We start from the raw sequence: 25,113 nt of genomic DNA, 5'->3' as shown, positions 1-25,113 counted from the left end.
CTCCCGCCGCCTCCCATAGGCGCCGCCGCGCCCGGCCGCGCTCGCGTTCGAGGAGGTTTGTCCTGAGCGAGGTTCCGTCGCCGCAGGCCGGCGGGACGCGTCAGCCCGGCAGTCGGGCGGGGAGCGGAGCGGGACCTGCGGCGGCCGGACGGCTACAGATGGCGGCGGCGGCGGGACCGGCGGCGGCGTCCTACGCCAACCTGAAGCTGTGAGTGAGACCCGGGGCGGCTCCGCCACCTGCGTGAGACGAGGGCGGGGCGGCGGGCAGCTCCCCTCGGCCCGCCCGGGAGAAGGGCGAACCTTTGAACTCGGTTCGGGCCGTGTGCTCGGTGCCGCAGTAGCGGTTACGTAACGGAGCGGTACCGACCCCGCGGCGCCGAGCCGCTCCCGCATCGCTCCCGCATCGCTCCCTCCCGCCGCTGGGCTGCGGCTTTGGGCCGGCGGCGGTGAGAAATGGCTGTGAGGTGCCCTTGTGTCCCCAAGGGCGTTGCCGGGCTCCTGACCTCTGCCCGCAGCCTGCAAGCTCGGCCCCGCACTGGGCGCTGCCGTTTCCAGGCCTTCTTAGGCCTGACCTTACGGCTCCATTTCACGGCTGTTTGGGCTCAGGGCACGTGTGCGCTGCTCTGCCCTTGGAGACCGGCCTACGCAGCCTGTGGTAAGGCTGGTCTCTGTGCAGCGCTCTCTGGGCTTCTCTCCTTGTCCTGGTCCTCTCCGTGTGAGGGTGCACAGATGCCGGAGGTGGCCGAGTGCTCCTCAGCAGCAGAGCCACCAGTGGCGACTGAGAACGCTGCCGGTGTGGCGCAGGGCTCACTGCCGCTCCTCTCACTTAATGGTGTTTGTCGTTCTCTGAGCTGAACTTCTGGCCTTCTTGCCTGCAGAGGAGGGAAGGTAAGTTGTGTGAGCAGCTGCTGTGTGTCCTGTGACACGCAGACCTTCTCGGCAAGGCTTTTTTTTCTTAAAGGAAAAGCACTTGTCTGGATACGGCCTTGTACAAAGTCTCTGGGAGGTCAGAGGGTGTGGAGCCTACAGGTTGTAGTGAGTGCTGCAGGGCCCTGCTGTAGATCCAGCTGTGAGAACCAGCTGTGAATGCAGACCTCTTGTATGTCACATTGTCACAAGCTGGGACACAAAGCCTTCATCTTCAGTCAAGTGTGAGCAGTGCAGGTTAAGATGCTGCTGCCAAGTGTAACTAGTTGAGTTACAGCATTGGTTATGGAGCTGGTTAGTAGTGCTGCAGCACTTCTGTAGTGTAAAAAAGCCACTTGCTACCCGTACATATGTGTGGGGAAGACCAAAAGTGCATCTTTGTCTTTTGGGTTTTGTTTTTCTTAGCTGAGCTTCCAGCACTTGGATAATGCCTCTATAAAAACTGCTACACACTCCCAATGCTTCGTCTGTCGTGATGGAGCTCAGGGCTGTTGATGGAGAAGGACAATGAGTTACACGTTGAACTGTTTGTCATCTGAAGTGAAAGTTAACTGGGAATAATTAAGGGGCTGTGCCTTTGTTATGTCTTAGTTCTTTTTAAAAGGCATTTCTGTTGCTTTGGTGGTGGTTTTTCTTAAGATCCTGGGGTTATTCTTCCCTGGGAAATGCTCCAGTTCCTTGTGCTGTCAGTGCTCGAGGACTAGTACGTATTGTAGCTGTATAATTAGGACACCTGCTCACCTAGAAAATCTGGACTCTCTGGAGTGCCGCAACCATCAGCGTGTTGGCACTGTTACTTAACGTGCTGCTGGAGCTGGATCTTGTTAACGTCTTTCCTATAGCCCGCTGCTGACTGCTTTGGTGCTTGAGCACGGAGAATGCGCTGCGCAGTGCAGGATGTGCTTTTGGGCTTGTTTTATCGCAGAGTTTAGAGGCTGCTGTCAGAGCTTCCTGCATTAGGGCGAGATGAGGTATTAATGGTGAAATAATCAATCACTGAAGTGAGGGTTTGGCTGTTGAGGTCTGGAAGGCTGGAGCGGTATTGAGTGAGGTTCTATCTTTGGTTCCATTAGGCTGAAATGGTTTCTGTGTCGTGCCAAATCTGGACGTAGGAATACTCTCGCCGGTTAGATCAGCCTAATTACAGTGTAGGATGCAACTCTGCCTAGTATTCATGGTGTACAACACTACTATGTAATAACGGAACAAGGGAAGCATCACAACATACACAAACCAAAAGGGACCATCTCAGCTGTCAATGAAGCCAAGCCTGTAAGTGGTGTAAAGAAGCGTTGTTTATTTTCCTTCTATGCTTCTATCATGTAAAGGATCAACGCTTTTTGTAGCACAGTCTCGTGACTTGGATTGGGAAATGGGACAGCTGTTGTTTTGGTATCGATTTCTGGAAGGAAGAGCAATTTCTTCACAAAGTGATTCACAAAGCAGCTGGTAAATACAATAGAAGGTGGGTTTTTTTTCTTAGGATACCAGACAGGGACTAATTTGGTTCAAGCCATTTAATCATCTTCCACTGTGCTCCCGGAGGTTCTCCTCTGTCAGTTCCCGAGGTGATTTCAGAAGTGGCTGCAGTTGGGGAGACTGGAAGAGACCCGAAGTCTTCATTTCAGTGGAGGTTTCACTGGATTGTCGTTTTGCTCCTTAAAGACAAGCTTGTTGGAAGCATCCCTTGATGGCAGCCTCCACGCTCCTTTCTTATGTACATTCTTCATTCCATGTAATTCTTCAGCAACGCGATGAGAAATAATGAAGAATAACCTCTTATGGAAAATAAATACATGCATCTCCAAGTAGAGACTTGCTTTCTTGGTATGTGCTTTTGAATTCTCTCACAGGTAGCTTTCCCTCAGCTTCGAGCTGTAAGGATGAAATCTGCAGGACGAACTGCTGTATCTCTTGGCAGCAGTTTGGATGCGTTCCTAAACTGGGGAAGACTTTCTAAACGTGATACGAGCCGCCCTTAGTAATACTTGAAATGTGAATTTGATGGCTGAGGTGCATCGACATCCTTCCTATTCTTGAGTATAATGAGTTATGCTGTCGGTGCCAAATACTTTCATTTATGACTGTTCTTTAGCAGCACTGAGCAATAGTCTCTGACAGCAGCGGTCCTTCCCTCTGTAATGCAAACTAGATGAGAGGAACTCGGATCTTGGGAAGGATTTATGTGCTCTTGAGCTGTGATGGAAGCAAGGTATTTATGGGAAGAGTTGTTGCTGTTTTGGCAGGTTAGAGATAGCAGTGGCAGCGTAGCCAAGGACAAGGCAGGCTCTGGTGCCAAACACGAAGGTTGTACAAAAGCAGAATATAGGCTGCTGTGTGGAAGTTAGTTTCAAAAGTGCCTGTGGAGATGATAGCTACGGCAAAGGTAGAAATGTACTCTTTGAAGGGGTTAAAAAAGACAAGGAAAAAAACCAACAGAAATGTAAAGGAGGGCGATGTTTGTGTAGGGAGAAGCGACCTTGAAAAGATCTGCCATCAAACTAAGGGAAATAATGCCCTGGTGCGTGACTGAGTTTTCCAGATGTTTCCTGGGTCGTTTCTGGTGTGTTTATCTCCAGCGTGGGATGCGTTCTCACTGCTTTGAGCACAGCTTTGTGTTTCCTGGGCCATCATCAGGGATGTGGTGCTTCAGCTCCTGATGCGTTAGGAAGCGTCTGACTTCTGACATTCTATTTTTGGCTTATGAGACTTTTCAAGTGACAGAGCTCAGCTTATGCGAGTTATGTAGTAGAACAGTATGAAGGTAAACCCAGCTTTGTGTCTTTAACTTCCAGTGTAATGAAGGAGGGTGGTGTTTATTAAACAGGCTGTGGGTTTTTAACTGATTTGTTTTATTTGCTTGTTGCGCACCGACTGTTAGGAAGTAATCCAATGGGAATGCTGTGGTGATTTCTTGCAGCTGAAAGGAAGATCCAAATTGATTAGGCTCTTTGCCACTTGAAAACAGAGCAAAATATAAATAAAGTTAGTCTTGCTTAATTTCTTTTTTTCCTCTCCGTTCTGTTAAAGGCACATAACACCAGAAAAGTTCTATGTGGAAGCCTGTGATGATGGAGCAGATGATGTGCTGGCTATTGACAGAGTCTCCACAGAAGTCACTCTTACAGGTACTTTCCTTCCCAGTACACCTCAACATAAGCCTGGCTGTTTGTCCTTCTGTTCTCTTGTTATATTTCTTCTCAGAAGATCTTAAGAATCTTACAGTGATACTGAGAGGGGCTTTCTGACCTTTAGTGTTTTGAAATGGTGCTTTGTGTTCTGCCATGTGAAGAACTTTGCAGTTCCTTTTCACTGTGGAATTTACCTTGTGAGTGTCCAGAGTGATGGTGCTTGTCTGCTTCCAGCAAAACTATCACAACAGTAAGACCTAACTAATCCAGATGAATTTGGGTTGGTGCAGCAGGATCAGTGAAGGAAGGGCTGAATGCTGGGCTGCAGCTTTTGCTGAATTAGCTGTGCAGTTGTTTATTTTAGTACTAAAATTTAGCCAACAATAGCAAAGAACTTGCATTAAATGATGACATGAAGTTACAGCGATGTGCAACTTCCCTTTGATGCTTCAGGAGCTGGTATCTCAGCAATATTGATATAAAAGCAGCAGCTCCTTTACTCTTTACTAGATATGTTCACATAAGAGCAGTATGCCCATCCCATTGATGTTTTTGGTGTGCTGGTAGAGTACCTCCATTTCTCTTTCAAAGTTGCCCCTTCAAAAAAGCCCTTAAGGCTTCTGAAATGGGAATAGGTTGAGGCTAAGAAGAAGAAATTAAGAATGTCAATTGCAAGCATTTGTGACTTATTTGTCCTTGGTGTCTTGATGGTTTTATAACAACAAGCTTCTAGAAGCTGGCAGGAATGTATGTTGTTCAGGAGTCTTCTTGCTAAGCTATCATTATTGAGCTCAAATGTGTTCAATTGAATGATTCTTTTGATTAAACAAAGTAACAAATCAGGTTAGTGCTTCTACATCCCCCTCCTCACCCTCCTCGACCCCCCCCCCCTCTCAGGCTTTAGAATTTTATTGCATTCCTTCCAATACAAGCAAGACTTGATTTACCCAAGAAGCTTTGACAGTGTAGTTTTGGTACGCTCACAGAATGTTCTCAAGTTTCCATATGTATGCTTTCTGTTTGTTTTTTAGTTAAGAAAGATGTTCCCCCTTCAGCTGTTACAAGGCCGATATATGGTATTTTGGGAACAATACGGTTGGTGGCAGGTAAGGAAAATGGAATTGTGCTTATGTCAATTATGAGAAATATATTGCTAAGGAAACACTGAAGACAAGAATTGTCTTTGCAGGTTTCTGGTGCTACACTTTCTTTCATCAGTATGATTGGCTTTCCTTTGGGTTGCTGGAGTAAAGAGGTTTCCAAATACACTTTATTGTGTACGTTCATGACGGTCCTAAATTTGTAGGTGTTCTAAAGGCACGTTTGAGTTTTAAGAATGAGTTTCAAAAGCATGCAGACAGCTTCATCTGCTCTTCTGGTAGAGGACATTCTCTATAACTGTTTTCATCTTAGTTGGAGGACTTGAAATAGTAGCCATGTATTGTGCAGTTTGACTTCAAATCAATAATGCTGATACGCAAATAAGAGTGACAAGGTGTTGGGTAAGTGGGTACAGATCTGTAGGTAATAACTGTGTACCAGCTGATTTAGAAATATGGAGGAAATTCAAAACTGAAAGAAAAACAATGGACTGGAACAATCCTGCATCTTTATGGGGTAAGGTAAGACTAAGCTGATCTTTCTCAATATCCACAATTACTGCGAGATGTCAGTAGTCACTGCCACAAATGAACATGACTCATGAGGCTTAATCTAACAAGAGATTGCTATCTTTTGGAGCAAAGCCTTCTACAGACTAATGTAATCTGGAAAGTGATGTAATAATGGGGTGAGTGAAAGCCTCCATGCAAATAAAGGATTTAAGTATTTAAGTTCAGTCATGCTATGGTATTCTTCAACTGAAGTGAAGTATCACCATTAAGTACGGTGATTTCTAACAGGGTCTTCAACTTCCAGACTTAATGAGCTCACATACCAAGCCAAAATTGTGCATCTTACACAGAGAGAGTAATGTAATGGACACCCCGTCTTAAGTGCTTTATTAGTCCCTGTTGTCCTAAAACTGCACTGCCACAGAGGGCAGTTTTCCAACCTTAGGTTTGGAAATAGCTTTCTTTCACCTGACTAAGTGTTGCACCAAAGTAACTTCTTTCAATGTTCCTTTTCCTCTCCCACCCCTGAAGCCTGACTCTGTTAGTATATAGCTTGTATTGGTTAGTGTTTGCTGAACAGTTGTTAGGCATTTCACTAATATATGTTGACTTTAAATCTGATTCAGTATCCATCAATGCAGCATCTTTAGCAGGCATTAATATTTTTGTTGTTACAGTATGAAGGGAGGGAAATGCTGGAATATTACTTAGTGTTTGAAATCTGAAACTGAATGTCATGTTCTGAAATAGGAAAAGATGGTGTTGGTAACTCGTGTTGGTGTAAACACACCTATTTGTACAGTGCCGCTGTGGCAGAGCAGTGAACATAATTCTGGTTGTTGTAAGATATCTGGATGCTTGTGACGTGCCAACCGAAACTGATACTTATACCTGGAGGTGCAGGCATTCCAAAGCCTTGATTATTCCACTGAAATAAATGGTATAAAGCAAGAGCTGAAGAGGTTTTTTTCTTTGTTTATGTAAAAAGGATGTGTGGGGAGTGCTACTTGTTCTCTGACTAGTATATAGGCTCCATGCCTGTAATAATAATTAACCTGCCCATAAAACCTCATGCGTATCTGGGTGCAGTAGTGGAAGTACAGCTTGTAATATGAGCTCTTTCTATGCCAGTAAGTAGATTTTTCATTGGTAAAAGAAGTGTTCTGTTTTGTGCCTCCCTGACCCACTCATTGCTTTACTCAGCTGAAGCTTCAACTACACGTTTAATGGTGTTACTGTGTGTGAACGACTTTTTTCTGCCAACATACAGCTTTGTGATCTTTTATTTGAAAACAAGATGGCACTGTAATAAAGCTGTATTGTGTTCTTGTCCAACAAATACAAGTCAATTAGTTTGAGCATACCCTCATGGTATTTTTTTGGCATATTCAACCAGGAAAGCAGCAGGTTTACCATTTTGAATTAATAAAACAAAGAAACAAAACCTTTGCTCTGTTTTGAACCTAATAGTACAGATATGTTTTTGAACATAAGGTAGATAGACCTCTTGGATTCCAAACTTGGCTTCTTTTGCATGCTTGATTTGGGAAGCACTGAGCCTGCTACATTCTACATTTGAAGCCTTAAAAACTTGGACTGCCTTTGCTCTGCAGCATGAATATGGCTTCTTTCTCCTTGTCTGTTCTGTGAATTCCTTACACTTCTTGAGTAGCTCCTGATCTGCTGGTATAGAGATGTGGGTACTTCTCTAAGTGCATTTGTTTCTGTTCCAGCTGCTTGATGCTGTAATGAACAAAGCTCTCTCTGAGACTTGCAAAAACCTCACTCTTCCCTCTTGGTTTCAGTTTTCTGGTATATGGTTAGGGACTGTTTTTCTTTATTTGCGTATCTGCTTTTTTCAAGAGAACTTTGCTCTTTTTTCATTTACAGGGACGTATCTTATTGTAATAACAAAAAAGAAGAAAGTAGGTGAGATTTTCAGTCATGCCATCTGGAAAGCAACAGACTTTGACATCCTCTCCTACAAAAAGACCATGCTGCACTTAACTGATATTCAGGTAGAAGTGGGTTGACTGGGGGAGCGGGGAGGAAATTCTTCTGTTGATCTTCATTACCACAGAACTTAGCCTGAAGGAACCATGAAAGTTGGTGGATCAGAGTATGTTGGGTTTTGGTTTGTGTAGTTTTATTTTTTATGAACCTTTTTGAACTGTACTTCTTCCTCTGGTTGGACTACAGAAACTACTGGAATATTTGGATTGAAATGCATATAAGTTTTGTCATTCAAGATAACCAGCATTGTACACAATGGAATATCAATTCCACTGAGCTTGATCCATAAGTTGTACACTTTTCCCTTTCTAGGATGGTACACTATGGTAGGATGAAGTTGCCTATCTTGCTGCGTATTCTTGTTCCTGAATATCTATCATCTTTTCCTTTTTGAGGGCCTTAATGAATGCTTTCCCTGTGAGGTGTACTGCAGAGATGTTTTAGTGCCACGCTTTTGCAGTCTATTAGAAAACAGTCATCCTGAGCCGCTCCATAAAACCACTGCTCTTTTCATGTTAAATCATTCCTACAGCTTTACTGTTGTACTGTAAGCTGCCCTGCTCACATCTGGCCCTCCACCTCGCTTCATGTAAGGAGTTACTCAATCACGTGGTTACTCAGCAGGGCCAAATTGGTTTTTATTAGGAGGAAAAGGACAAAGGCTTTTTTAATATCTATGTTGTGGATTGATAAAGAGTAGATAAGTTCGTGTAACCAACAGAGCTCAAAGGGGATCTGATGCTCTTTCAGGAAAGATCTGAAGTTAATTGAAGTTTTGAGTCAGAACACAGATGAGTCATTGTGGACATATTGGCAGTGAACTCTGTATCCTTTCTTTTGCGTTGCTTTTTTTTTTAAATCGAAATAGTTTTGGGTGAAGTAGTGATAACTTTTAAAAATAAGGTATTTTGATTGATAATTTTATTTTATTTTTTTTTTCCTCCTTCCTCTTAACAGTTACAGGACAACAAAGTATTTCTGTCGATGATTAGTCATGTTTTGAGTGTGGATGGGTTTTACTTCTCAACGACTTACGACCTGACACACACCCTGCAACGGTTGGCCAACACCAGCCCAGAGTTCCAGGAGATGAGCCTATTGGAGAGGGTAAGGATTTCTTGTTGCTTCATATCTCTGATGTTGTCAGTTAGTTCTGCGTGACGTAAGTATATTTTACTCGGGTTTTTTTGGACATCATTTAAATACTGTCTATCTCTAAGTTAATAATAAACTTAGGATGATGTTGATAAGATCAGTGTGCCTACTACTCTCAAGCTTAAACCTCCCACCATGTTTTGTAATGAAATAATGTTAAATTGGAGCAGATGGTGTTATAGTTTATGATCCTCTTAAGCTGAAAATGTCTTTACTATCACAGTTGTTAAATTCAATGAGTGGAATGGATTTGTGTGTCATTCAGATGTAAGTCTTTGTAAGGGCGCTTTTATTTCTCTTCCTGTTTCTATGTTGCTGAACTCTGTAGCTTTGTCAATCCAGTTGTACTGGGGTAGTTCTCTTAAATAAGAAGCTGACAGTAGGAGGAAAAAGAAGCAACCAGTTGGGTGTGCTGAGTACATTCAGTCAACTTAGTTTGCTTTTTGATGTGCTTAGAATAGGAGTGGAAGTAACTAATGTATTATGCTTCAGTACAAAAGTCTGAGTGCTGCGGTGTCCTATCAAAACTGCTGGGGGCTGCAGATATCATAGAAGTCCACTCTTCCTTCAGCTTCATAGCTTGTTAGCAGCATGATGTTACAAAAGTATATTCAGCTGTCATGTCAGACTGAGTTCAGGCAGGTTAGAAGTAGTTTGAAATGCCTGTTTCAAATGAATTTAAAAGGAATTTAAGATGGTTTGCCTTTGCCTTCATAAAACCATGCCATGACTTGCATTGGAAGAGATGTTAAAGATATCTAGTTCTAATCTCTCTGCCATCAGCAGGGCTGCCACTCACCAGATCAGGCTGTCTGGGGTCCCATTCAACCTCGCCTTGAATGCATCCAGGGATGGAGCATCCACTGCTCCACTGGGCAGCCTGTTCCAGTGCGTTACCACCCTCTGAGTGAAGAACTTCCTTGTAGCATCTAATCTAAATTTCCCCTTTTATTTTCTAACCATTCCCCTCTGTCCTATCAGACCACATTAAAAAGTCAGTCTCTTTCCTGCTTGTAAGCTCCCTTCAAGTAGTAGAAGGCTGCATTGAGGTCTCCCCTGAAGTCTTTCCTTCTCCAAGCTAAACAAGCCCAACTTCCTTCTCCTTCTTAAGGGAGATGTTTCAGCTCTTGGGTCAAGAGAAGGGCCACAGAGTCACCAATTCCAACAGCTCCACATCTTCCTTGTGCTAGGGACACCAGGCCTGGATGCAGTATTCCAGATGTGGCTTCATGAAGGCAACAGTCATTTGCTCTTATTCTTCTGCCCCCACCTTCCCCTCTTCTAATGCAGCTCAGAATACAGTTGTCCTTTTAGGCTGCAAACACCCACTGCTGGTTCATATCTAGCTTTTAGGGGTCCAAATGGATAAAGTCATCCTCAGCAGGGCTGCTCTCAATGAGTTCTTCTCCCAGTCTGCATGTATCTGGAATTTCTCTAACTCGGGTGCAACACTTCGGACTTGGCTTTGTTGAACCTCATGATGTTCCTGTGGGCTCTCTTCTCAAGCCTGTCCAGGTCCCTCCGGATGACATCCCTCCCTTCTATTATATCTACTGCACTACTCAGCTTGGTGTCACTGGTAAACTTGCTGAGGGTGTGCTCGATCTCACTGTTTGTCATTGGTATAAAGGTGTTGGAGGGCAACAGGCACTTGGGGGCACCACTCATGGCTGCCCTTATTGTGGATATATAATTAGTAGCTGGGGACTATTTTTGCATTATCAAATGTTTTTTTGTTGTTCTGAGATACTTCTGTAATAGAGACTGGTTGCTGGCATGAGAGGATTGGTTTGTGCTAAAACTGGCATCCTAGGAAGGTCTTTTGTAAGGCAAAGCACAGTAAATAGAGTTTGAAGGAAATACAATTGTGAGTTAACTAAAACCACTGGGATGCAATTTCACTTTCATTATTGTAGTGTATTGGCTTAGTCAAAGAATGGTGACAATTTTGAGCATTTCAATATTTTTTTTACCTGGAAGGTATTTGGGATGGATTTCTTTGTTGCTGTTGTTTAGTGGTTTTAGCAGAAGGAAACAACCCCAAAATAAGGTCACTAATCCATCACATATTTTTTTGTGGTAGTTTAAGTCCTACTTGCTGTATCTTCCAACAGAAATAGGTGTTTATCCTTTTTCTCACACCGAGGTTGAATTATCCTCGTCCTTACTGATGCATTGTCTTGCATCTCATCTTAGAGATGGAATTTGTGCCATCTCCCTGGAGCCTGCACTGCTCTGCACCAAATGTCACTTTGATGACTAATCTGGTAGCTTTTCAGAAAGTGCTCAGCAACCTGCCCAAGATGCTTTTGAGGTGAGCTGTGAATAGGAGAGACATGAATTTGAGGATTATTTATTTAGCTGGAAATAAATTCTTTATAACTGCGAGTATCATTTAACTTTTGGTTCTCTGAATTGTTGATTATTGCTACTGGACTCCTTACACTCCTACCTTCTGCCCATTTGAGCCATCTTACCTTGCTATCGTTAGCAATGGTTTGGATAATCTCTTTGAGCCCTGCTCATGTAATACAAACTCCTGAATGTTCTTCTCATATCTCAGCTGAATTGTTAATGGTTTCGTGTACCTGAAGTGTCTGGCAACCTCCTCAGAGGTCAGATAACTGTTCATTGAATGATTTTTATCTAGAATTCTAGTTGAACATCTATTAATGGTACCAGTGAACAGAGGGTGTTCCACCTCCATATGCACTTACCCACCTAAATTTGCGTAATGCATGGCTTCCAACTTGCCCTTATGTTGAATTAAACACAGCAGAGTTTGTAAAAGTGTGGCTTTATGGTTTGTTTGTTTGTTTGTTTTTTTGCTGCAGGCAGATCCACGGTTTGTATGGAATGGGCATCTTCTTAGAGAGTTTGTTGCTCAACCAGAGGTAAACACTTTATAATGACTCTATCGATACAGAATGGATGTACTCCTAATAAAATTATACAGTGTTCTCTTGTTTCAGACAGCTGGGATCTAGCATAGCTTGGCTATTTGTCTTTTAGCTCAGTACAGCAACAGTCTACTTTCCAACTTCCAGTGTTATGTCAGTATCCTCAATATCTGGTACTCGATGCGTCTTTGGAAGTGTCTGCATTTGAAGATGGCATGCTGAGATCATGCTCGTATCACCTGAAGGTGAACTTAGGCTGCGGAGCTTGTGCTTCTTGAACTGTTTAGAATGTAACCACTGAGTTATCTTTAGGTGTAAGGAAGGTTCGGCACAATAAGGCTGGCTGGCATCTTTCTCAATGGGTGCCGTTTAAACTGGTTGCCTAGTGAGCAGGTTGTAAATCTGAAACTTAAGTAAGGCTGACACTTCATATTCTTTCAGTTTATTTCAACTTAAAGCTGCCGGAAAGTAATATTTGAATTCATTTAGTGCAGTAAATGAGTACCTGACCATGGGCTGTGCCTGTAGTCAGTACATCAGTGGCCAGACTTAGAGAATTGAGAAATACACTAAGCCTACTAGATTGTCTACGCTACAGCAACCTTTTCTCTTTATCGGTACATGCCATTTGTCCAAGTGAATGACATACTGCTTCTGTCTCAGTAACCTGTGGGGTTGTGCTTTTATGTTAAGCACTGTTTGAAAAGGCTGGATTGTGCCCTGCTTCTGGAATGTGAAGACAGGTAGTAGTAAAGGGCTGTTATGCATATTCCAGAGACATATGACTGTGTAGATGCTTTAGATGGTGCTATGCAAACAAAGCTGGGGAAATCAGAGAACCTGTGGTAGGAAGAGCAAAGAAAGCCAAGTGGCTGGTTGGTGAAAACAGAAGGAGAAAGCAAAATAGAACTGAAGGTGGAGATAACCAATGTGAGGGGAAGCATGACCTAATACTGACTGCAGGTGGCTTGCTATGGTAGCAATTACAGGTAGCAAAATATTACCTGACTTCTAGCACTTCAAGACTTGAATTTGAAATTTCATTGAAAATCCAAGTTACTCTGGAGTGACAGGGTAAGAGAAATCTTGGAACAGGCATTTCAAGTGTTAGTCACAAAGCATTCTCCATTACTGTAGTTTTATGTTGCTGACTCTTAGCTTGCATCCTACTGCTGAGGTACAGAAAATACCATACCAAGAGGTTTTCTGTGTGTAGTGGTTGATATCAAGCATGCTTGTAGCAGAGTAAGTGTCTTGTATAGAACAAAGCAGCTTGGTTCTGTCGAGGTCATTTAATTAGGATTAGGCTTTCACTTTTTCTCTACTACTGGTGAAGGCTGTGTGCTGCTGTTTGCTTTAAATCTTCCTTTTGTCTGAAGGAATTAATGCATCCGAAACAAAAAGTAGCAAATATCAAGCATATAAAACTATTTAAAAACCTCCAGAGAAAGCATTATTAGTTACCATTTTTTGTCTGCTGTTGTTTAATAATTCTAAATGCATCGTGTGGCTTTCTTGTTTGTTTCAGATCCATAGGTTTGCCACACCAGTGATGCATGGATGTATCCTTTCCTGCTGTAAAGATCAGTACTGAATTTGGCAGCCTGTGGCAAAATGACTGCTGCATGGGTTGCTACATTGGCTGTGTTGGTAATGTAACATAGAAGACAATGTCAGAATTAAGTGGTGTTTTGCTCAGATATGAATGCTATGTATTTGGTAGCCCATTCACATGTTAACTTGTATGAATATTCTACTTTGAAGACTTGGTGTAATTGATTTTACAGGCATGATTTGCATAACTACTTTTCAAGCAAGTAAAGGTTAGGGTGAATGTAGCAAACTCTTACATCATCCTTAGCACTAATTACTTTGTTATAAGAATACCTGCAGTTAGCATTTCCTTTGAGTTTAAAGTAAGGTAGAGTAGTTTTGATTTGGAGGAATGCTTGTGAATCTTCCTGTTGGTGAATAAAAAGATGAGGAGTTCTGCTGAAGGCTCCTGGATCTCTCTTCCTAGCTGGTTGTTTTTTCTGCACCAGCACATAGGGTAACAATCTCTCCAGCAAATCAGTCTTGAAGGTTTTGGGTGTGGGGGGTGGTTTTGTTTTCTTTGGGGAAAAGGAGAAAATTTAACCTTGTAAGTAGGCCTAATGCTTTCTGGTAGCAATGTTCTTCGTGCAGTGTGTGATCAACAGCAGCAAGTCCCAGGTTCTGACTAGGTTCTGACTTACCCACTCCTTTCTGAACTGCCAGGACTTGACAGAATAACTTATGCAGCATTCTGCTGGCAACATTGCTCTGATGTGTGCAGGGAATGGCTTCCAGGCAGTATCAGTTGTTCTGGTAGGACTGTTAGCAGCTGGCACATCTCCAGTTCTTCTTTCCTGTGACTTCATTTCATGGAAAATGTTGTGGGAGTAGGTGGAGAGTCAAGGAGAGATAGCAAAAGGGAACTGTCAAAACAGCACAGCCCGTATCCTGCCTCTGCCAGGTGCTGGGTGGAAGAATCTGGATAGATTCCCATTAGCAATTGACAGTCTGCAGCTAACCTTTTTCTGTCCTATTTTCATTACATAAATAATTAGCACAAGTTATATGCGGTGCTGTAATTCTAACATTAACCAAACGTGTTAAAGAGCCCAAGAATTCAAAGAAACTTCTGTGTGTGTGATTAAAATGGTAAGAGAAACCTGAAGCAGAAACCATGATAGTCTCACTACAAGTTAATTCATTAAACTCAGATCTTCTTCTATATAAACCTGCATATATTTTGTTCAGCATCTTGAGTGGGGTTCCAGTCTTGCAGTGATGAGAAATGAGACTTACCTGGGTAATGAAGACATCAATCAACTGAAATCTAAATTGGCTTTAATGCTGTGGACTTGCTGCTGCCCCCTCCTTCTATTCAGCCTGCCTTCCTCCAAAAAGGAAACGTAGCACCCACCAAAAATAGTCAGTTCTGTTTTTTTCCTCTTAAGTGTGTGTGACAAGTAGCCAACAACAAGCTGATGCTTAAGTTGGGACAAGTTATGGGTATGGAAAATGAGCCAGTTATTGCATTACAGTTCTGGAGTAAAGTGCTTTGGAAGAAGTTAATATGTAGTTGTTTGGGCTTTCCTTTCTTCCAACAACTTATATTAGCCTGAAGTTCTACTGATTGCTTCCAGTACAGTATGCCAGTGCTTTGGTTGTTAATGACAGAGGATGAAAGCCTTTGAATCTACCTGGAGAAATCATTTGTTAGGAATGCTGATGTATTTTAGACTGCATGCATTACTCTAATCTAAATAAAGGGCATTATAAGCAGCCCAGATCAAGAATCCAAAATTGAAAGTATTTGTTAATGTCCTTTTCAATCCTTGCTTAAACTTAGTGGCAGGTTATGGTGCATTTGTCACTTTGAGTATCTAGCCTGAGCAGAAAAGTATGCTTCCATAAGAAGTTCCTGCTGAAGACTTGGTGTGCATTCTCATTTGTGTGTGTTGGGGGGAGATTTGAAAGCAGGTCCACATTTGTTATAGTCTTGAAATCTGTCAATGTGATGTGCGTTGTACTCAACACATGCAGGGTTTCATAGTCAAAGCTACTTTTCTTTAAGATGGGAGGAAAGTTTTGGAGTGTTCTCATTGGAAGGTGTGCAGGCAAGAAACGCTGAGACAGCTGTATCCATTAATTCATGGCTCAGCAGGGTAACAGCTGTGAACTTCAGAAATCAGTTCATTTAATGATATATGTAGGACCATAAGGCTAGATAATCTTCTGTAGTGTCCCACTTCCTAACAGTTATAGCAGTTCTAACACACATTCACCAGTGACATCCCCTCTGTCTTGTCTTCTGGGATGCATATACTGATAGAGGAAAAGGTACTTTCTCTTTAGTGTCTGTTACTGAGCAGGAAATGTTTACAGCTTTCTTTGGATGTTATCTTCTGGTTCCTTCGCTTTGGCTGTTTGCTGATATGTAAGAAATGTTTGGCTTTCTTTTCCTTATTGTTATTCATCAGTTATCTCTATGCACTCCTGTTCTATTAATGGCAAGTGTTTTGACTGGCTGCTTGTTTCCAGAAGAAGCTGTTTCAGAGCTGGTGTACGCTACTACGTAAGAGGTAAAATAGCAAACGGATCTACTTGAAAAAGAATCCAAATTCAGTCTGTACGCGTCTTTCTTTTAAGAGCAACTCCGTTCAATGACGTAAATACAAGCTGCGTGTAATTGTAGCTTATATCGAAAGGACCTTGCTCCAAAAAATATACCAGTAACCTGTGTGATGTTCTCCTTTATTCCTGCTGGAGATTACTGCACAAGTTCTGTAGGGGAGCTCTACTGCTTTCCCACCTAGATTGGAGATAAATGCAAGCACAGCCCTTCTGGCCTAGCAGTAAACAGAGTATCACTGGTGTTGCCAGTGCAGCCCTGAGTAGGGATGTTCTCTAATTACTAAAGGTGCAAAACTAGAAAGGGAAATGGCTTTGAAGTACTGCTTGTTGTGTGTGTCTCAATAATGCATGCTTTAGAAGAAATAAGTCAGTTTCTGCAGTACCTTTGCTATTGAACTGTAGTCACTAGTGTCAAAGCAGTTGCTTTATTTTCTATTCAGCTACTAGGACTGTAATCAGGACTATAATTCACAAAATGTGATGAGCACAACTGTGGTTCTTCAGTAACTACACTTGATACAGATCATATTAAAGGTCTGCCAGAGTCACTTTTAATTTGCCATCCTGAGGCAGGTTTGGTGTTTTCATACTTGCTTTGAGGGCTTGGGAATTGAGGATGGAAAGCCTTTTCATACCTTGTTGCTGTCCTGGTGTGCTCTGAGCTCTTATCAAGGCCTCTATCCTACCCAGGTATTGATTCAGAAGGACACGCAGCTAACTTTGTTGAAACAGAGCAAATTGTGCATTACAAGGGGAGCAAAGCATCGTTTGTTCAGGTAAGGCCAGTGTAATAAACTGCTGACTGGCTTAAGGCATGTGTTGATAAATCTGTCTGTATTTTAAAAACATGTTAACCAAACCATTCTGATTTACAAACTCAAGCAAGTTTTGTTGTTTAAAACTGTTACGTTCTCTTTTTCAGACCCGTGGATCAATTCCTTTTTTCTGGTCTCAGAGACCAAACCTCAAATACAAACCAAAGCCGCAGATCAGCAAGTCAGTAAATCATGTATGTGAGTGTTTGTCTTGGGGTTTTAATGCATTTCTGGGCTTGTGTAGCTGGGTGGTGTGACAGGCTGTAATCAGAAGAGTGAAAGTCAGCAATATTAGATGGAGGATTTTTGAGTAGCAGTGAGAAGTCGTGTGTTCTGTGGAAGAAGTTCAGTACCTGACAAAAGAACACCTAGTGTGAATGAGGGTAGTGTTTGCTCTTTGGTTCTTGTTTTAGTAGTTGGAAAATATGTATAGCTTGTTGAAGGAAAGCTGGATAAGGGGGGATGTGGGTGGGGGACTGAAAGTAAAAGTGTGTTAATGCAGTAGAGAAGAACAAGCACTTTGCTATAAAACTGTGTGTGCAGTATCATTGGAAAGTGGTTGTAGGGGTTTCTTGCAATGACAGATTTAAGATCTGATTTACATTTCCTTTCTTTTCTAGATGGATGGCTTCCAAAGACACTTTGACTCTCAAATAATCAGCTATGGAAAGCAGATGATCATTAACTTGGTACGCTTTCCCTTATTCTTCTTGAGAAAGCTGCTCTTCTTTCAAGCAGGCTTACAAATAATGCTCTCATTTTTCTTTTTCCTTTTTTTTCTCCAGGTTAACCAAAAGGGTTCTGAGCTGCCTCTGGAGCAGACGTTTGCGAAAATGGTGAATAGCATGGCAAATGGAATGGTCAGGTACATGTAAAGTGAAATGATACTTCCTTGAGCTTAAAAACTGAGCGTTGCCTCTGAGACAGAGTGATCAGTGCTTTCAAGGCCCTTATTAAATAATTGATTTGTTGATGATTTGTTTACTTGAAGTAACCTTTATGTAGCCATTGCCCCTACCTCAGATTTTACACACAGGTGAGGCTGAAGATGGAACAAACAGAACAAAGAAGGGAAGTCAAGGGTCATAGTAGTGACACAGGTGAAATGAGATGCATTTCTTTTCTTATGTGCTTTCTGGAGGAAATATAGTAGCCACAGCTTAAAACAAGTAACTAGTGCTGTCTCAGGCTAATGGTGTCTCGTAATGAGATGTAGATACTGTCACCGTGCACTCTAAGGAAGCAGCCATGGAAAGATTACAGAGCACTGATGAGATTCATAGGTGCAAATTCTGCCACTTCCTTGTTTTGTGGATGTGTGGATTTCTGAGACCTTCACTGCAGTAAGTATTCTAAAAAGGTGCTTCTTCCTCTGTTCAGATACATAGCATTTGACTTCCATAAAGAGTGCAGTCGGATGAGATGGGATCGGCTTCAGATTTTACTGGATCAACTAGCAGAACAGCAGGATGAGTTTAGGTAAGACTTGGTAATTCTTTTAATTAAGTATTAAAATAAGACTGCTTTCTCACAGTTTCTGTTGTTGTAAAGGCAGGTTAAAACAGATGTGTAAAGCTTGTATAAAACTAAGGTGCATTTACATGCTGCTGGTGCTTCCATATCTCTTATCTCTACCCTTGCACTTGGTACTAGCAACAGTGCTGTTTGGTTATAAAGTACAGAGCCCTCTTTATGTCCCAGTAAAGTGGTTCTGTAAGTCTTGGCAGCCCTGTGTTGTGTCCTTGGGTAAACAATTTGAAGAAATCAGCATGCATACAGCTGTGAAGTTATGAAAAGAGATGTCTCACTTGATGGTATCTCTTTATCCAACAGTAATTCTGTATGTTGACGGCAAGCTGTTCTGCTGTGTGGTGTCATGCTCCCCAGGCTTGTCCTTTAAGTGTTTTACATCTCTGCATGTTCATGGTATCAGACCTTTGCATTAGCACTGATTGTTGTTGTACTATCTAACGAAGGTAGTACATGACTAAAAACAAAATGAGAATTTAGTTCCTTGTGGATTAAGCACCCACTTCAACTTAAATCTGTTTGCTCATCTTGGGCTTTGCCACTTACAGATGTGCAGGTTGATAGGGGCCACTGTTTACTTTGTTCTGCCTTTCTGGTTACTTCCTTCCTGTTGTTAAGTTCTTATGTCAGCTGATTTACTTTGTGCTTCAGTGATGCTGCAGAACTGGCAGCAATATAGTTGAGCCAAAAAAGGATGGCGGGCTGCAGGTTGAGTTGATCTCTTGCCTGGAATGAAGACTGTCAGAATAGTATAGATTAGTCATATGATAGTGAATATAGTCTTCTTACCACCAAGAAAAAAAACCCCAAAGCCTTCTGAAATGCGGGATATATTAGCTTCAGAGCACTTAAAAGAATGGGAAATACATGTGTAGGCTTCTTATTCAGCAAGAATCCTTGGTTAGAGTGAATGCTGAGAATTGTATCACGATTCTTTTGTAAGCCTCCAATGGCAGCTGACAACAAACAATCTTCCTTGAAATGAAGAAAGGAAGCCACGTGTCTATAAAAACAAGATACAAAAATAGGACTTTTCTTCAAGTTGAGGCTATTTCTATTTCACTTTGAGTAACCTCTGTTTTAGTGGTAACAGAAAAATGCATTCTGATACACATAATAATTCTGCACCCTTGGGAGAGGCAAACAACTCTTCTGCAGACTGAATCCTGTTGTGACAGACCTGGCAGAATGCTTGTTCTTCTGTTGCTTTTAAAACATTATTTCCTTCTTTAAGCAGTTACAGGAGGTACATCACTTGATCTGTCACTGACCAGAAGTGTCTGCTCTTCATCTATGCTGATTATCCTAATAACAATTCTAGGCAAACCTCAGGAGAAAAGGGGAGAGTGGAGATTTCATAGCTGTAAACTCTACTTTAATCATTCAACAGCAGAAAGCAGTTCAACAAAAACAGTTCTCCAAGAATTCCAGAACCAGATCTTGTTAACAGAAGGCTGATCAAAGTAGAAACATGCTTTTGCATCAAGCTCTTGGTATTTTTTTGTACTGCATGCATCTTTAGTGTGATTTTTGTCTTACAGTGCTGTACGGTACCAACAGATCATACACTACTTTGAATTCAGAGTTCATAATTACGTATGAGTAACTTCTTCTACAGGATTTGTAAATCTTTAGGCAACTGGAAGCTTATTTCTATAGCAGGACAAGTCCCATCCTTGCATCCAAATGATCGTTTGATTTGTGTATTTGTTTCCTCAGCTCAGTTATCAGAATGTTTTCATGCAACCCAGTATTTAAAAGGAGCTTTTTAATACCAATTAAGTTGGGGGGAAAAAAAAACAACCTGTATGGTTTAGCTGGTTAAAAAGGTTGGGATGATTCACATACGTAGTTGTTAGGGGTAGATGTTCCCACAGATGAGAACTGTTGGTAGTGGATTTTTGGTAGTTGCCTTAAAGATGTGAGCAATTATCTGGAAGAAGCGTTCCTCACAGTTTACTCTTTGTGTTGTGGTAACTGAATTAAGGCTGGTAATCAGGTATAGAGACCCAGATCTGGTTACTTTAATATTTATGCTCTGCTTGTAATCATGGTAACTGCATATCTATATCCACAACTTAAAGTCACTGTTGTTGCACAAGTAGCTGCTCTTCCCGTTGGCCTGTAGCTCAATATTGCTGTCTGTCTGAATGACAGTAGTGAGTATTGCTCGAAGATTTCTTCACATTCGTGTATAGATACTGCTATTCATCACGGGAGGAGAAGAATTCAGGGTGGCATCACATGCTGAAAGACATGGCTAACGATTCTTCACGTGCTGCAGAAGCTGTGTTTTGGCTGCTGGAGTATTTGTTACAGTCCACCTAGGTATTAATACATCGTGTGTTTCAGTTATTTTCTAGTAGATTCCGATGGTAAAATTGTGACTCAGCAGGAAGGAACATTCCGCAGTAATTGTATGGACTGTCTGGATAGGACAAATGTGATTCAGAGCTTGTTAGCACGCCGATCTCTTCAAGCCCAGCTTCAGGTAAATACTTAGCTCTTATTTGATAGGCTTTTAAGAGGAGAAAGGAATTCTATTTGAAACTGAAATACAATGAAACCCCTCAAGAGCTTCTATACTTGAGTTACTGTAACACCTATTTGAAATGCACTGACCGGATTCTAGTTTATTGCACACAGGTATTTCTGAAAGCAAATCCTACTATTTCTAACGTATTCTTAGCGTGCTTCCATCTGCTTTGTTTCAGAGGCTGGGTGTTTTGCACGTTGGGCAGAGAATTGAGGAGCAAGCAGACTTTGAGAAAATCTACAAAAATGGTATGCTGCTCATAAAGCTTAAAAAGAAATAAATGGCTTTTCCAAGCAGTACGTAACTTCCTGAATGTTCTCCATGTTTTCCTGTTCACAGCATGGGCTGATAATGCTAACGCTTGTGCCAAACAGTATGCTGGAACTGGTGCCTTAAAGACAGATTACACAAGGCAAGTCTGCCTTTCTTGTAAAGGCCTTCTGGGTTCTTGGGTACATTTTGGGTTTCCTTTAGGTCTTCACATTCAAAAAGATCATTAATTTGGGGTATAGGCTATTAATGAACTTTGCAATGGTTTGATTCAACTGGTAAAATGTGAGAATGGAATGTACAAAAGAACTCTTTTCTCCTTTCATGTACACACAAAGAATAGGCAGTCTAGAAGTAAAACCAAGATGTGCATATCTTTATGGCACATTTGTATCATGGGATGGTGGGAAGTGTAATCCTTTACTTGTTACAAGTGAGTATGGTAATAATGCAGAGGCAGCTCTACGTAATTGGAGTAGAGCTGTAGGTACTCATTAAACGTAGTACGGCTGAACAGTGAAAGGACTGTATCTGCAATCTTGTCCTGAATGCATAAATATGTAATAAATATTTTAAATGTCTTTTTGCAGAACTGGGAAAAGGACTCAGTGGGGCTTAATAATGGATGGCTGGAACTCATTAATACGTTATTACAAAAATAACTTCTCTGATGGATTTAGACAAGTAAGTTGGGCTCCTAACTGTGGGAGAAGATAGATGTTAAATGCTGCTGTGCATTTCAACTCCTGCTCTATTTCTCTCTCAGGATGCTATTGATCTCTTTCTTGGAAACTATTCAGTGGATGAAGTAGAATCTGCTAGCCCTCTACACGTCAAGAAAGACTGGAAGTTCTTAGCTGTGAGTATGGAGACTATTCATGTTTTTCCAAACATGTGAAACGTTTAAGCCACTTGCATCAATAAAACTAAGTAGAAATCGCCTGCTTAGTAATTGAGCGTCCCTATAATGTGGCTGTGTTTCTGTGATACCTGCTTGTAGGACTAAACTCAGGCTGTTCCTTTGACAGAAAGCGGAGTGCCCTTGAGGTATTGAAAAAACTGCTGCTTGCTTTTTTTAACATCTGCTTCAAGTGGGAAGGGAGAAATCCTACCAGTCACCACCCATGACTGTTTCCTTCTGCAGAAGAAGCTTGTGAAGATCTTTTCTCATACTTTATGCAGAAGCGTAGACTGTAACATGAAAACTTCTCTCTGCCTTTTTCTCCCCTATCCCTTCTGTGTAGCAAAAATGGGACTTGGGGATACGAGGGGTTTAAGTGGTAGCTGGTGCACTTTTTCTTTTAAAGAAAGAAAAGTCCTTTACGTCACATCTCTTCTAATATATAGAAGGTGTGTTTTAATTCTGAATGTCACTATTGAGCACACTTGGAAATTCTGGGACAATCCAAAATTTTACAGTTGTGTCTGACATCAGCAGTAGAAGCAACTTGATGGCAAAGCAAGTAAATAGCTTTGCAGGCTTAGCACGTGTATTCCTTACATTCCTTGACTCTAGATCGTGTAACTATTCTTTTTCCTTTTCCCAGTTGCCTATTATTATGGTGGTTGCTTTCTCCATGTGCATCATTTGTTTGCTAATGGCTGGTAAGTCACAATTAACTACCCCCAAATTTAGTTCTACCTGAGTAGATGATGATTATTATTATTTTGCACAAAGGCAGATCAGAAAAGTGAGATACAGACATAAGCTCGATCTGATGAATATCTCCTCTAATCTACATCTGTGCAGGGAATTAAAAAGGCTTTCTGCTTTTTTTTTTTTTTTTCCCCTTAAATTTCCTAATATTTGTGCCTGTAAAGTTCTTGAGCCTGTGAGCTACAGCTGTCTGTTTAAAGTACTCTAACAGCTGTGTGGCAGACAGTGCTAGTTTACAAATAGCAACTTTAACTTGTCACTTTCTACGTAAGGAAATAGAAAATGGTATAAGAAGGGTCTTAGTGGCTGTGAAGCGCTCTAAACTACATTTGATATCTGTGGGAGGGCTTGGAATGTTTTGATGTTTGTACTGTCTGATTGATGGAGATGAACTACAGTGTTTGTCTGACTTCTAACAGGTGATACATGGACTGAGACACTGGCCTACGTGCTTTTCTGGGGAACTGCAAGCTTTGGAACTTTTGCTATCATCCTTTACAATGGCAAGGATTTTGTAGATGCACCCAAGCTGGTCCAGAAAGAGAAGATGGACTGAATTTGTGTGTGTGGAAAGCGGCTTGGTACTGAGGATTCCTCAAGCCATACTTGGAGTCTCTACTGACCTGCTTTCCACACCAAATAGTGGTCTTATGGACATTCTTCATTGGCAGCGCTGGAGGGGAGAGAAACGGTCTCAGTTGCAATGGTCTTTGGAATATTGCATTAGTTGAGGGGCCTCCACCCACTTCACTGAGAATTCAATGGTTAAGGGCAGCTTTTTGGTTTCTGGAATGCTCTAGAGTATAAAGTGGATGGCTTAAGCTCATTGTCCATGTGAGCAGTTCTGGCTGAACTTCAGTTTGGCAGGAGAGAGCTCTGCTGTTTGTGTGTCCAAACACCTGGATGTTAAAGCAGTAATAAGAGTTTCTAATAGTGTTCTCTGAACAAATAAGGTGTCATAACAACAGGAAGTCTTGTTCCAAGGTTCATAGCTGGATTATTTTTGCCATGGTAAAGTCAAGTCCTTCATACATACTTGTGTGGGGTTTGTTCACCAAATACACAGGATGTTTTGAATCCCAGTGCTCCTGCAGAATGACCTTTTTGTCCTGTGTTGTCTAGGACTGATGCAATATTCTACTAATCATTGTTTGGGGAAGAGTTGTAATTGGATGCTCCTGAAGTTGCAAACGTCTTACACTGTTTCAGTACTGCAGTCTCCAGATGATTCATTAGTTAGCTCATGAAAATACAGGTTTGTTTGGTTTTTTTTCTTTCAATGGATGTAAATGAAATCAAAGAATGTAAAACTCCTTGCAGGGTTTATCAAACCTTCCTTATGCTAAAGGCCCAAAGTACTCCATCACTTTAAGAATGGTCACAATGCAAAAGGTGAATTTGGTATTATTTTTGCTAGTCAGCTGCCTCCGTTCTTCTTGATGTTGTTGGAATAACTCACAAAAAGAGTATGGGTCAGAGGAGGAGGTGCCCTGATGCCATGTTGCACTTGGGAGCAGCTTCTTGCTTTTCATGCATGATGTAACACACTTTAAAGGAAAGTTTTTCTTTAAAAAGCTACAAAATAACATGTGCTGGTTAACAATAAATGTGTGTCTTTAAATTTAGTGCTTCCAAGCTGTACAAAAAAAGAAAAAAAAGTAACCCTACTTGAGGACCAATTTTAAACTATTTTGTCACTTATTTTATATGGTTTGTTCAAAACCAGCCGTGAAACTTGCTTAAGGCGCTGCGCATTGTTTAATATTTCCTGTAAGTACAGCTGTATATTCAGATTGCAGTTATAAAATGTAAATGGGGGGAGAAACGTGTAGAATCTTAGAGCTAGCACAGTTGTTGTTACTGAGGTTAGAACACAAAGCACTGATAACTCCAGTGTTTCACTGTGTTGCGACTGAAACTGTGTACAGACTTTTGCAGTTGTTATCTGTTCATTTTAACCTTGAATGTTGCTGGAGGCTTCTGGTTCTGTGTGAGCATAACCTGTGCATAAACATCAGTACTCACCATGCCTCTGTCTGCTTCTTGACGCTGTGCTGGGAACACCAGTTGGTGGTTAACTGGAAACTCCCCTCTGACTTCATTTTCCAATGTCACCTCTGTCATGGACTCAAAGTGCAGGAACACCCTAAACTCAGTATATAATGGTTCTCATGGCTCTTGGGCAGCTGCCCTTTCAAACTTGGTTCTTTGCGGTTTGTTTAAAGCAAAACATAAAATGATTTCTTGTGGAAAAGATGAGCTGTGGTGTGTGTGTGTAGGGATGGAGGGAGAGACGTGGGTTAACGTGGGTTCTCAAAGCTGGAGGGCAGCCAGAGTCTGTATTGCAGAAATCACAACAGTGTACTCATCAATGACAATAAAAGGTCTGATTTTTCTAGATCCGG

At 41.6% G+C, this 25,113-nt stretch overlaps 1 protein-coding gene across 1 annotated transcript; it reads left to right on the top strand.

The window, feature by feature from the left end:
- Positions 1-23: 23 nt before the first annotated feature.
- SACM1L (SAC1 like phosphatidylinositide phosphatase) lies at positions 24-25,108 on the top strand. Its single transcript, XM_072329121.1, has 20 exons — positions 24-208; positions 3,958-4,055; positions 5,090-5,164; positions 7,562-7,689; positions 8,642-8,791; positions 11,674-11,733; positions 13,268-13,301; positions 15,747-15,848; positions 16,591-16,676; positions 16,823-16,909; positions 17,336-17,404; positions 17,501-17,580; positions 18,096-18,194; positions 20,598-20,736; positions 20,960-21,029; positions 21,121-21,193; positions 21,642-21,735; positions 21,818-21,910; positions 22,599-22,656; positions 23,128-25,108. Exons 1-20 carry the CDS (start codon positions 159-161, stop codon positions 23,262-23,264), a joined length of 1,782 nt encoding a protein of 593 aa, XP_072185222.1. The 5' UTR covers positions 24-158; the 3' UTR covers positions 23,265-25,108.
- The last annotated feature ends 5 nt before the right edge of the window (positions 25,109-25,113 follow it).

Source organism: Excalfactoria chinensis, chromosome 2 (assembly GCF_039878825.1).
Source record: "Excalfactoria chinensis isolate bCotChi1 chromosome 2, bCotChi1.hap2, whole genome shotgun sequence".
In the NCBI taxonomy this organism is placed as follows: domain Eukaryota; kingdom Metazoa; phylum Chordata; class Aves; order Galliformes; family Phasianidae; genus Excalfactoria; species Excalfactoria chinensis.
This window is presented reverse-complemented; position numbering and strand designations above follow the sequence as displayed.